Here is a 13390-nt window from a genome sequence, read left to right on the forward strand (position 1 = left end):
CCGCAGCTTCACCAACAGGCCCCTCAAGCACCTCTTGAGGAGGGTGGAATCACAGCTCCCTGGTCAGGCAACCAGGGCTCTCTCCACCACTCCAGCTGGGAAATTTCATGGGTCCTGGAAGATGCAAGTCCTAAAGGAGAGACAGGGCAAGTGAATGGTCAGCAATGGCCTCAAGCAACCTAGCACCTGACACAGGAAATAAAAAAATAAAAATAAATATTACAAAAAGAACCTCGGAGGAAGTTCTTGCAGGAACCACTAAGTCAAACAGTGACCATGTTGGTGCCTCAGTTCCTGGCACAGGAATGACCCAAAGTTATGTCAGCTAGAGGGACGGGGCAGAATCTGGGCCAGTGACTGTAATGGATCTGTAGAGTGTGACTTAGACGTGGAGAGATCCATTATGCTGACAGAGACTCCTAACTCCCACATTTTGTCCTGCAAGGCTGTGGGGCAACAGGTGTTGGGGCACCTAGGGAAGGGGGTAGTGGAAAGAGCCTCATCCTATCATCCACATCACCTACTCCAGGAAACTGGGGAGGGAAGCAGAGTCCATGGTCCAGTTTGTGAACCCGATCCTAGGGAAAAGGGGAACAGGGGAGCCCAATCCAGGATGCTGGTATGATGTGTGGCCCTTACCCAGCGACGCCATAAGTGCAAAGTTCTCCAGCATCACATCACGGTACAGGCATCTCTGCACCTCATCGAGGAGCCCCCATTCCTCCTGGGAGAAGTACACGGCCACATCCTCAAAGGTCACGTGGCCCTGCCATGATGGGGACAGTTGAGTTGATGTGCAGCCTCCTTCCCCAGGACTCCAAGTATTCCCCCAAACATGCACCCCTTGTTATTCCTCCTCCTCAGCCCCCCAACTCAGAGGAGATATCAGGTCCTAGGGCCACTGGTGTCCACTCTCTGCTTGTGTGTCATTGATCAATGCATTCAACTACAGCCAACAAGAGGCCAATGGACAGACTGAGACCAGCAAAGCTCAGGGAATGGAAAGCAGTGTGCTGCCCTCTCCTGCCAGCCAATTCACTCTAATACCTAAGATCCTGCTTTCCAGTCATAACCAAATGTGGGTCTCAGGTCTACTTCAAGTCCCAGTTAAAGGATCCTAGGACCATTGGTTAGTACTCCCTCTCAAGGAGCACGCTTCTAATGCACCCCACCTCCCCCCATCCCCCACCCCTAGGACACCGCCACCCCCAACACCTCATACATCTCCCTGGCCTCTGTCCACACTATCCTGCACATGGCATTAGAGGGTGCACGGTAAATACAATTAGGATCTTATCTTGTGAATGGGGACCTAAAACGCTCCCCACTGCAAGGGGTAGCCCCCTGCCCAATTCTGAAACCTTCTCTGCCTAGCCCTTTTCCATGCTTCAACCTCAGCCACTGGAACTATCTGTAGCCTTCAGATGCACTCAGCCCTCTTCCAATCTGTGTTGCAATGATGTTCTCTCACCAGTCTCAGCCTTCCTTTAAGGTTCACTAAAAGCCAAGGCCCATTTGTCTCCCAAATCAGGATTAGAAATTCACCCAGATGACCCCATTTGACCCTAAGCTAATCTATCAGCCTGAGTGAAATTGTACAGGCACTACAAACGGTCATAACAAAAATCTTGGGTTTCAGTAGTGGGTGATTAAGAAGTGATGCCAACTTCAGTGTCAACTTAATTCACTTACTGCTTAGACTCATTTCCATCTTATGTTCACAACCCCAAGAAAGCCTTGACCACCTGCCAGACCTTTCCCTCCCCCCTACCTCACTTTCCCTATGGCCACTATCACTTTTTATATCCATCTTTTGAAGCCTACTTCCTGTATCCAGATATTCAAGCCAGAGACCTGCACTCCACTGCCTTGCTACATAAAGGCACCATTACCAATGAAGAGTTCCCCTCCTAAATATGATCCATAACTTCATCCTGGTCCACACATCAGCTGCCTCTGCATATCTCTAATTTGAATTTTTCACCTGACTTGTATGTCCAGGCGTCCAGTCTACAAATTCATTTGGGGGTCTATGAGACATCTCAGAACACAGCCAAAACCTAAAGCCTAGTATTACCACTGGCATTACTCCTACCATTGACTTTCTCATCTGAGCTGAAGGCATTACTTCCTTCCAACTGGTAAGGTGTGTGGATCACACTTGACACTTGCACTTTTCTTTCCCACCCTCCATATCAGAAAGACAGGTTGGACCTACTTTAAAAACCATTGTAGATTCCAACCACATCTCTTACTTCCACAGAAACCACTCGGATACACAACCCCAAAATACCACTGCAGTAACTTTGTCCTTGAACCCACTGCCTCTATCCTCAACTCCACAGGCTTTTCATTTTGTTATGGAAAAAGCCTATTAAAACTGGGTCTTAATTTCCTTTCTCTGCTCTAAACCTTCTATAAATACCACCACTCAGGATAAAGCAGCAGCTCCCCAGATTACTATTCTAAGGCTAACCCTTACATACTCTGTTTCCACCAGACTTAATAGAGACAAGCGGTTTCCTGAGCATTCCCAGTTCTGCCTCTCCTCCAAACATCTTCCAGTCTTAATAACTATGGGTGTAATATCCTCTACATCTCAATCCATTGGTTGTCAGAAATGGGAACCTCTCCTTATAACCCTTGGACTGGACTCACCCCAGATTCCTGGTCCTGGGGTGACCACCTTCCAGCATGCACATATGGAAGGGAAAGGAGAATGGCAGAATACCAAATTCCTGGAGATCATGTAGGTAGAAGTCGAGGAGGGGGAGGGCCTGGGACACCTACTTACCTCTGAATGCTCTAAAAGCACTTTTGCAGCCATAGGAACCTAAAAAGGGAAAAAAAGGCCATGAAAAGGATGACAAGGGTAAAACCCTAAAGTCTCTTCCAACCCTCTTCATATCTGCCCAAGCCTGGAGTAAAGTGATCTGGACTCTCTCACATCCGGGTGTCAGACCACAGTGATGCCTCTTACCAGCTGTAGAAATGAGGGTAATAATGGTACCCACAAACAAGGGTTTATTTGTATCAAACCCACTTCTACTAAGTATCAACTCTCATTGTCCATATAACTAACTCTTTTCTCAATATTATCAGTGCAAATGGACTTGTGTTCCTAAACCCTGGAGCTTCTGTCACATGCCTTTTAACTATGAAGTGATTGTGATATTTAATAATTTAATTTAAATAATTAAAACATTTAATACTTATACTTAGCATATATTAAGATTTCAATCAATTATAAAATGCTTACATACATTTCACTTGTTAAATCCACACACTGATAATTCTGTCTGTCTCTTTGTGCTTACTTAAAGAGCTTTCACCCACTGTGCTTATATGTGCCCCCTCCTCAACTTGTTTCAAATATTCCAAGGTTAATAACCTGTGGGTTTGGACTGGGGGAGAAGGAGAAGGGACTACTCCTTTGGGCAACCTGAGGGCCTCCCACATACTGCCCTGAAGGCCACCATGCTGGAAGTCTACCACGAGGGCAGGGGAATGTTATACAAATTTCTTACCTGACACAGAACTGCTTTACAAGCCTGGCTGACCTATGCGTCTCCACAGAAAAGGACAAGGGCCTGCCTAGCCTGGAGTGGAAGCTATACCACCCCATACCTGGGAAGCCATCACAGGCCCAGTTCCTTATATCCTAAAACCCTGCTCTCCTGCAGACACACGCTAGAACCACTTTGAGCCACAAGAATAAACCCCAACCACCAGGCGGAGCCACCTCTCCCCTCCTGACCTTGGGGCCTATGGGAAATAAAAACCTTATGATTCTCTCTTCTATAAGCCCGAGGCCACCCACCACCCCTTGGGTATCTCCACCTACAACTCCTCTCCAGAACTCTAAAAATGAGTGTTCAGTTGTCACCACCACTCCCGGACATCACAGAATCACCATGTCCAAAATCCAACTCCTAATATTCCTCATGAAATGTGCACCTTGTGCCACTTTCTCATCTCCATCTTTCCAGATACTCAGGCGAAAACAAACAAAACGGAATAGTCTTCATGATGCAGCAGTAAGTCCTGCCTGCTCAAATTTTAAAATCCACCGGAGAACACGTCACTTCTCCCCCCTCTTCTGCGACCACTATGGTCCAGTCCCCACCAGAGCTCTCCAGAAATCTACTGAACTGGCCATCTCGCAGGTCTCCGAGCCCCAACCCATCACTGTTTCCCCCAGCCCGTCCCACAGTAGCCTTTGGGAACTATGGAGTCCCTCTGTCCACCACCCTCCGCGGCGCCCAGCATCCTCAGAACGGCTGCTCAGGCGGCCACTCCACGCGGGCCTCGTCCCCTCACGAGCTGTCCTCCGTGGACAGCAGACGGACCTTCGCGTTATAGCGGGCACACGCTCCCAGACCCCGGCTCCCTGGGGAATGGGACCCCCGCTGTCTTGGACCGACATGGGCCTGGGGGCCGATGTGGCCTGCGCCTTTCGCCTCTTAGGGGCTTTAGGACTGGGGCGGAGCAGGGGCCGGGCCGAGGCGGACCTGGGGACGCTTTGTCTGGGGGAGGAACGGTCGTCCCGAGCAGCCGCCACCCGGGGCTGTGGGCGGAGTGAACAGGGCGGGACGCGGCCACCCGGAGGCGGGGACACCCCGGGGCCGCCTCCGCCCCCCACGCCCGCCTCCCCTCGGCTCCCTCCCGCTCCCCTTACCTTAGGCCCGGTCAGCCCTCGGGAGCCTCTCCCGCGACCAACAGCCCGTCAGTAGCCCAAACGCTCGCCGCGAGGATGACGCCGGAAGTCCCGCCTACACACGCGCACGTACCGGAAGCACCGCCCTGTCCCGCACGGCTTTCAGGGTAATGTAGTTACTACAGCGTCAAACTTTGCGATCGTGGACGGTGCCGCAGAAATGGAGATGGAGGAGTTAAAAATGAAGCAGGGTGTTGAAAAGTGCTTTGAAAACCATTGTTTTTAATTTTTTTTTGCTTTGTATATATGTTACACTTTACAATAAAAGAAAGTTAAAAAAAGCAGGGGGCCCAAGAGCCTTTCGCGGAGTCTCATGCACAGACTCTTATTTCAGGACCACAATAAGACAATTTTCCAGGCCAAGCCAGATAATACAATACCAAATTTCTGCTTTTTATGGGGACACCCAGTTTCAAAGACAACAATGGTGAAGCAATGCATGATTTTGAGAAGGAAAGACCCTGCGTTTTGTATGTCGGTTGTTGGAGAGTCAGGGATCCCAAATGTTCACCTTGCTCTCTTACCTACACTCCATCCTACAGTTGGTCCCCTCTGTAGGGCCAACACTGCTGTTCATGGAGGACAGTGGGGGGTCCCACACCCGTGAGCCAACACTTGTTTTACCCCAGATTCTCCCTTTCACCCTTTCCTAGTCCAAGTTCCCCATTCCTTTTGTTTTCCAGATGTAAAACCAAATCTCTGCAAGTGGATGGGAAGGTTGTGTTGTGTGTTTGTGTATATATGTGTGTTCTATTACAGAAGTTGAGTGTTTACAGAGTAATCTTGAATGAAATACAGGATTCCCATATACCACCCTATTATTAACACCTTGCATTGGTGTGGTACATTTGTTACAAGTGATGGGATCACATTTTTATAATTGTACTAGTAACTAAAATTCATCATTTAACTTAGGGTTCACTGTGTTGTGCAGTTCCATGGATTTTTAAAATCCATATATTTTTAAATTTTAAAGTGATGTATATACAACCTTAAATCTCCCCCTTTTAACCACATTCAAATATATACCTCAGGGCTTTTAATTACTCTCACAAGGGTTTGCTACCATCACCACTATCCATTCACCCAAACTTTCCATTATCTAAAATAGAAACGCTACATATTTTAAGCTTTAACTCTTGTTTTAGTTTGTTTATGCTGCCAGAATGCACTATACCAGAAATAGAACAGTTTTTTAAAAGGGAATTTATTAAGCTATAATTTTACAGTTCTAAAGCCATAAAAATGTCCAAACGAAGGCATTGGGGAAAGATACCTTGAATCAAGAATGGCTGATGGGTCCCAAACACCTCTGTCAGGTGGGAAGGCATGCTGGTGCTTGGCTTCTGGTTTCAAACAGCTTCCCTGGGGCATTTTCTTTCTGCATCTCCAAATGACTGGAACTCCTGTTGGTGCTGAGGTTTTTTCCAAAATGATTCCCTCTTAAAGGACCCATCTTGAATGGATGGAAACACATCCCCGTGAAAACCACCTACTCAAAAGTGGCACCCACAATTGGGTGGGTCACAACTCCATGGAAACAATCTAATCAAAGGTTTCCATCCTTTGATTAAAAGACATGGCTTTTCTGGGGTACACAATTTAAATCAGTGCAACTCCCTTTTCCTACCTCCAGCCCATCCCCTGGTAACCTGTATTGTAGATTTATCACACCAGGCAGCTATTGATTTCCCAATACTTTATTATGTGTTCTTCTATGTCTTCCTACCACTGACTCCATTCCTTCATGACCACCCTCATTTTCTTGATTCTTCTCCTATTCCTTATACCTATTGACAGAGAAGTGATAGAATTCATCACAACCTTGGAGTGACTTATGGCGACAAGAAATGATGTATCATTCATACTTACTGGAACTTTTTAAAACTGTGGGTTGAGTACTAGCCAATTCTGGGAAAGAGGGGAATCAATTTGGGGTTTAGAAGATGGGAAGACACTGGGAGATCTAAGGTCTTTGCAACTTCTACAGTTGCCATGGTTCTTTATTCAGCATAAGTTATTTAGATCTGGTCACAAAACATTCAGGCAAAAGGGACCCATTGACAAGAGTGGGACTTTGTGCAGAGACACTCCCACTTTCCTTAGCCAAACACAGGAAGAGATAGATCTCTCACTTCCTTGAGAACACGTTAAAGAGTAGAATTTGGATTATTCACCCTAGGGATGACTGTTGAGCTATGAAAACCAACTAACCCCTATGACATGAACCTTTGTGGAGGAATCTAACAAACATGCTACAAAATCTAATCATACCAAACTGAATACAGTACGATACAATCCTTAGAAAAGTATCTGGCAATTCTAGGCATATAATATTGCTTGAAATTCTCATAGATGGTAAAAATTATAATCAAGGGAATGATTGTCAAAAAAATCATTTCAGTGTCAGTGTAACCAGAGCCCTGCCAACACTAAAATCAGCTGAGCCCCATTCCAGGTCCATGGCTCTCATTGCAGAAAGAATTCAGAGGTGAGAGGGGCCAGTAGGAATAAATACTAAATAAATAATAAATACTAGTTAATTAAAGAGAGAGAGAGAAAAAGTACATGTTAAATGGATAACTCACATGTGTTCAAGGGAGAAACATGCACCGAGAGGACTGGGTTAGCTTGTCTTATAGGGAGGTTTTGTTGGTAGTACGTTTCCATAGAGACCTTTGAATACCTGGGGCTTACATGGCTTTTATTAACTAGATGCTTACATGGCTTGCATTGTTTTTTTAGGATGAGATAACTATTGATGCTTGTCGCCTGCTGTCATATTACTAAAATTTGTCTTTGAGCACATGTTTAACAATTTTTACAGCCCTAGACTTTTTGTTATTAACTAAGAATCCACTTTGGGCCCATGATTTTACAGGCTTTATGGTTTTAGGAGCTTTTGATGGTGTGGGGAGGTTTCAGGGCTTTAGGGAGTTTGCAGGTTGCAGTTAATTCTTTTGGAGCTAGATACAAAACTAGGGACTTGCAATTGTCCATTAATTCTTTAAGAGCTGGATAGGAAACCAGGGACACACAGTTGTCCTATTCTATTCTGCCTCATTAGCTGTAGGGGAGAAGGGACATGTGAGGGGAGTACAGGAAAGGGACACCTAGAAAATTGATATATTCTTTTTTTACTATGTATGGTAGTTTCAAAGGTGTAGCCTTTAATTTTTATAAAAGCAATTTGTATATGTGTTATAAACACAAATTGAAGGTATTTCCAACTACAAAATTTCTTTACAAAATAAAGAAAAGAAGACTAGACAATTTGGTTTTGGCACAGGAATAGACAAATGACTGGTCTAAGAGTAAAACAGACTCTTATATGTGCAATATTTCAAATAACTTGATTACTGAGGAAAGAACAGACTAGTCATTTATTTTAGGAACTGTGGTTATCAACATAGGAAATAAATTTACGTATAACCACATTTCATTAAATTCACAAAATATATTCCATGAGGATTTTCTTCTAGTGGGAACAACAACACACTTTGGGTTTGTAACCAAAGGTTATTCCTGTAACTTCTAGAATCCATATTCATTTCCAGGCATTAGGAACATATCCATGACTTTTAGGAGCAGGAACGTTAAAATTTGAAACCCATACCCTACCTTTAGCTAGGTCCAATTCAGGACTGGAGACCACACTGCTTAGGTCTGGAATGCATGACTCCCCTGAGAGGGCATGTAAGGTTGATGCTTCTCTGCAGCCATTCAATAATCAGCCCACATTACCTGTCCTGAGCTGCTACAAGGATGAAGGGAAGGCTGAAGGCTACAATTGATCCAACAGGTTTGGCTGAGGACCTTTTGGCCTCCTCATGATTAGGGTTTAATGGAATGAGTCACCATTCAGCAGCTCTGGGAATACAGTGGCCTTCTAGTACCGTAAACAGTCTTCTCTGGTGCTTTAAGTCAGGAACCGTCAACAAGAGCAACAGGAGTAACTTTGTCCATCTGAACTATCTTTGGAGAGTGAAGTTTGGTGAGACTACAAGATGGGGAAATAGAACTGTGTCCCCAAAGAGGGAAGGGCCTTACAGTTCCTTTGGACCTATTCTGCTACACAACAGAGATACATTCCTGTGACATGCCAATGCCCAAATACAGTCTTGTACCCAAGGACACCATTTCTTGCAGATGTTTCCTTGGTGACCATGGAGTATCCTGAGCTCCAGTGCAAATAAATAGCTCAGAGTCACCAACCACCCAAGACAACACCAATCCTTTACCTTCACAAAATTCTGGACATAGAATCAATAGTAACTTACTGAAAATATAGGAAGAAAAATGTTTTCTTTGCATGCGCAGCTTACATTTACTGAAGTCTCTCCTCCCAGGTCAGGTTTTTAAAGTATTGGTCTGGATTTGTGCATCTTGGTAAGCCCATCCTTTACCTGCTGGGTACAGGGCTTATGATGGTAGAAAGAACATCAGAAGTCGCTCTAAATTGGGCAAAGAAAAAAACGAGGGAGGGAATGGGTAGAATGAGAGGAAATGTGGGTTGAATAGATCAAGGAGGTGGAAATGTTTCAACTGATAATTGAGGACAGTGCTTCTTTATATGGGCTGGATGCCAGTAATTTTTTTAATGAGATGATAACTGACACAAGAAAAATGGGAAGCAACCAGTCTGTCGAGAGCTGCATTAAAAATACTCAGGTAGAAAGGACTGCAAGTGCCAAAGAGATGAGGCAAGTAAGAACTTGATGATTGGAGTCATGAGAAAGTGGCCATAATGGACAGACCTGGGCATAGTAAAAGGAGTGATGTGAGGAACTAGACATGTTTGCAGACTTATTTCTCAGTTCTCAATTCTCTATTTCCCTCATGTACACTTGGTTTCTTTTGGATCTCATACAGTCTCAGTCTGATGATATAGCCTCTATGTTATTCACTCTCAGATTTATATCCTTAACTCCCATCTTTTCCCAGGAATTGATAGATAAATTCATCTACCTATGTAGCATGACCAGCTGGATGTGTGACTGGCTTTCCCCACTTGGTCTATCCAAATCAGACCTTGAAACTTTTCTACCAGATCTGCTGTCCCCATGACCACCATTTCAGTTATGGCCATAGAGTCCTCCTAGTTCCTCATGAAATAAACAGAGTCATGGCCCATATAAAATTCATAAGGAATTTGTGGTTTTCATGTAAATAAGAATCTACTTGCTTTTCCTGATTATATATTTCAAAAACAAGGATCTAGCTGTAACATCTTTGATCCACTCTCTTAGACCTCATATTCAATCCTCCAGGGTAATTGTCCTATAGTCAAAATTTTACCTGAATATAACTGCTTCATTAATTGAAGTCTACTAATTGGAAGAAAACTTAAAATGGTAGAGAATGTAAACCAAGTATGAAAGTGAGGCTTCCTGTAAAGGACAAAGACAAGGAATTTCATTAGCAATTGATAGTGTGTAATGAGGTAGTGACAGGCAGGCTTAACATTGGTCTAGGCATACTAGAAAGAGTTTCCTTCTCGATCCCACAAAGATGTCTTCTTCTTTCTGACCTGTTGAGTTACTGACTGTCATGTGGGCATTGTGGACATTTCCTCTTCTCTGTCCAGAGTTCTCTCCATTACATCAGAGTGACAAGCTTTGGTTTTGAAAGTGTAATTCTTTCTCACAGAGAAAGTAGTGGCTTTTGAATATAGGGTTATAGGTCCATTGCATATTTCAGAGCCAAGTTGGGTAGAGAAGTAAAGAGTGTGGCTCAAAAGACCTCTGATACGGCTTTTAACAGCATAAGGGAGTGTTGCCTCACATCTGAATTACTGCAAAATGATGCCACTCCATACCTGCTGGGTGAATATCTCCCCACTTTGGAGCAAAGTCACCTAGGAAGAAAGCCACAAAAAATAAGGCTAAAAAAATGCAGAGTGTCAACTGTCAGATATCAGAAAATAAAACTTAGCATGCAAAATGGATTCTGTGGTATACGGGGTGTATTAGTTAGGATTCTCTAGAGAAACAGAATCAACAGGAAATATTCATAAATATAGAATTTATAAAAGTGTCTCACATAACCGTGGGAACGTAGAGTCCAAAATCTGTAGGGCACGCTGTGAAGCTGATGATTCCGATGGAGGGTGTGGATGAACTCCACAGGAGAGGCTCACCGGCTGAAGCAGAAAGAGAGCCTGTCTCTTCTGAATCCTCCTTAAAAGGCTTCCAGTGATTAGATCAAGCATCACTCATTAAGGACATTCCTGGCTGATTACAAATGAAATCAGCTGTGGAAGTAGTCAATGTGATCATGATCTAATTCTATGAAATGTCCTTATGGCCAAAGACAGGGAGCACTTACCCAACCACACAAACGCATACCACCACCTGACTAAGTTGACACATGAACCTGACCATGACAGTCCACCCCTTGTCAACTTGGCAGCTATACTCATCACCTTAAATCATACCTAATTTCTAAATAGAAAACAATAAAAGACACATTTTTTCCATCATCTGACAATACTCAACTGTCCTGCATATAATGAGAAACACATTAAATTTCTCCAGAATAGGGTGCAAGTCCTTGGGTGATATTCTTAAACTCGATATCTTACTACTTAAATAGTATAAAATGAACAAAACAGCATTACAATCCTCGCTTCTGTAACTGATCATGTGGCTGTAGTTCATATTTATCACTACCTTCTTCCATAATCCATTCCATGTTCCCTTTACCCTCAGCAAGCACTTCAGCTGGCCATGGTTCTTTGCCTGGTGGGGTGACCCAAACCTCCATTCCTGAAGTTTCAGAACCATTGGTAGCCCTGCCTGGATTGGGTTGTTGCAGTTTTCCATTGATTTAATCACAAGGCATACAGTACTAAAAGACACCCTAGGGGATCTCCTATATTCTAAGAAAATTCTTCTTTACCCCTATTATGGAGTTGCAGTTGTATTTACCCCCTGATAGTCAGGGTCAATCACCCTAGCCAGTAATGTAATCCCCTTTTTGGCTTGTTGATCCAGGGTCATGAGTAGCCCAAAGTGACCAGGTGGCAGCCTCAGATTTCAGTTCAATGGAATCATTGTTGTTTCTCCTGGTGGAAGCACTCCCCCTTTTGGAATTAAAACCTGTAGACCAACAGAGCTCAGGGTCGCAGGGACAGGAAGCAAAAATTTTCCTAGTGGATCACTAGGGGTAATAGTGAGTGGTACCACTCACATTTCCACCCTTTGTTCCTGGACCCATGGATCCTGGCTATGGGAGAAACAGCACCATACAGTGGACGCTGACTCAGAGCACATACAGCTTCCTGGAGAACATTACCCAAGCCCTTCAAGGTATTGCCTCCTAGTTGGCACTGTAATTGAGTTTTCAAAAGGCCATTCCACTGTTCTATAAATCCAGCTGCTTCTGGATGATGAGGAACATGGTAAGACCAGAGAGTTCCATGAGCATGTGCCCATTCCCACACTTAATTTGCTGTGAATTGTTTTCCTGATCAGAAGCAATGCTGTGTGGAATACCATGATGATGGATAAGGCATACTGTAAGTCCACAGATGGTAGTTTTGGCAGAAGTATTGCATGCAGGAAAAGCAAACCCATATCCAGAGTATGTGTCTATTCCAGTCAGAACAAATCACTGCCCCTTCCATGAAGGGAGTGGTACAATGTAATCAACTTGCCACTATGTAGCTGGCTGGTCACCTCGGGGAATGGTGCCATTTCAGAGGCTGAGTGTGGGTCCTTTCTGCTGGCAGGTTGGGCACTCAGCAGTAGCTGTAGCCAGGTCAGCCTTGGTGAGTGGAAATTCATGTTGCTGAGCCCATGTATAATCTCCATCCCTACCACCATGGCCACTTTGTTCATGAGCCCATTGGACAATGCAGGAGTTGTTGCGGAAAGAAGCTGACTGGTATCCACTGGATGGGTTATCTTATCCACTTTTATTAAAACCTTCCTCTGCTGAAGTCACCCTCTGATGTGCATTCACATGGACGCAAATATCTTCATGTTTTTAGCCCACTGAGAAAGGTCTATCCACATACCTCTTCCCCAGACCTCTTTGTCACCAATTTTCCAATTAGGGTCTTTCCAAGTCCCTGACTATCCAGTCAAACCAGTAGTAACAGCCCATGAGTCAGTATACAAACACACCTCTGGTCAGTTTTCCTTCCAAGAAAAATGAACAACCAGGTGCACTGCTCAAAGTTATGCCCACTGGGAGAATTTTCCCTTCCACTGTTCTTCGAAGACACTTCAGAAAGGGGTTGTGGTGCTGCAGCTGTCCACTTTCGGGTAGTACCTGCATATCGTGCTGAACCATCTGTAAACCAGGCCCGAGTTTTCTCTTCCTCAATCAATTCACTGTAAGGAACTCCCCAAGAGGCCATAGCTCTGGTTGGGGAAAGAGAAGGTAATGTGGCAGGAGTGGAGACCATGGGCATTTGGGCCACTTCTTCCTGTAACTTACTTGTGCCTTCAGGACCTGCTCTGGCCCTATCTTGTATATACCATTTCCATTTTATGATGGAGTGCTGCTGCACACACTCAACTTTATGGCTTGGTGGGTCAGACAACACCCAGCTCATAATAGGCAACTCAGGTTTCTGGGTAACTTGATGGCCCAAGGTTAAGTATTTGATCTCTACTAAGGCCCAGTAGCAGGCCAAAAGCTGTTTCTCAAAGGAGAGTAGTTATC

General features: G+C 44.5%; 1 protein-coding gene across 1 annotated transcript in view; it reads right to left on the minus strand.

Annotated features, from left to right (window-relative positions):
* The window catches only part of LOC143660016 (uncharacterized), an 82997-nt gene that overhangs the window by 8518 nt on the left and 61089 nt on the right, over nt 1-13390 (minus strand). Inside the window, 5 exon segments of the mRNA XM_077133367.1 lie at nt 32-130; nt 640-766; nt 2659-2738; nt 2795-2833; nt 4321-4567. Coding sequence (XP_076989482.1) covers nt 32-130; nt 640-766; nt 2659-2738; nt 2795-2833; nt 4321-4567 — 592 coding nt within the window.

The sequence above is a fragment of the Tamandua tetradactyla genome, chromosome 16 (genome assembly GCF_023851605.1).
Source record: "Tamandua tetradactyla isolate mTamTet1 chromosome 16, mTamTet1.pri, whole genome shotgun sequence".
NCBI lineage: Eukaryota > Metazoa > Chordata > Mammalia > Pilosa > Myrmecophagidae > Tamandua > Tamandua tetradactyla.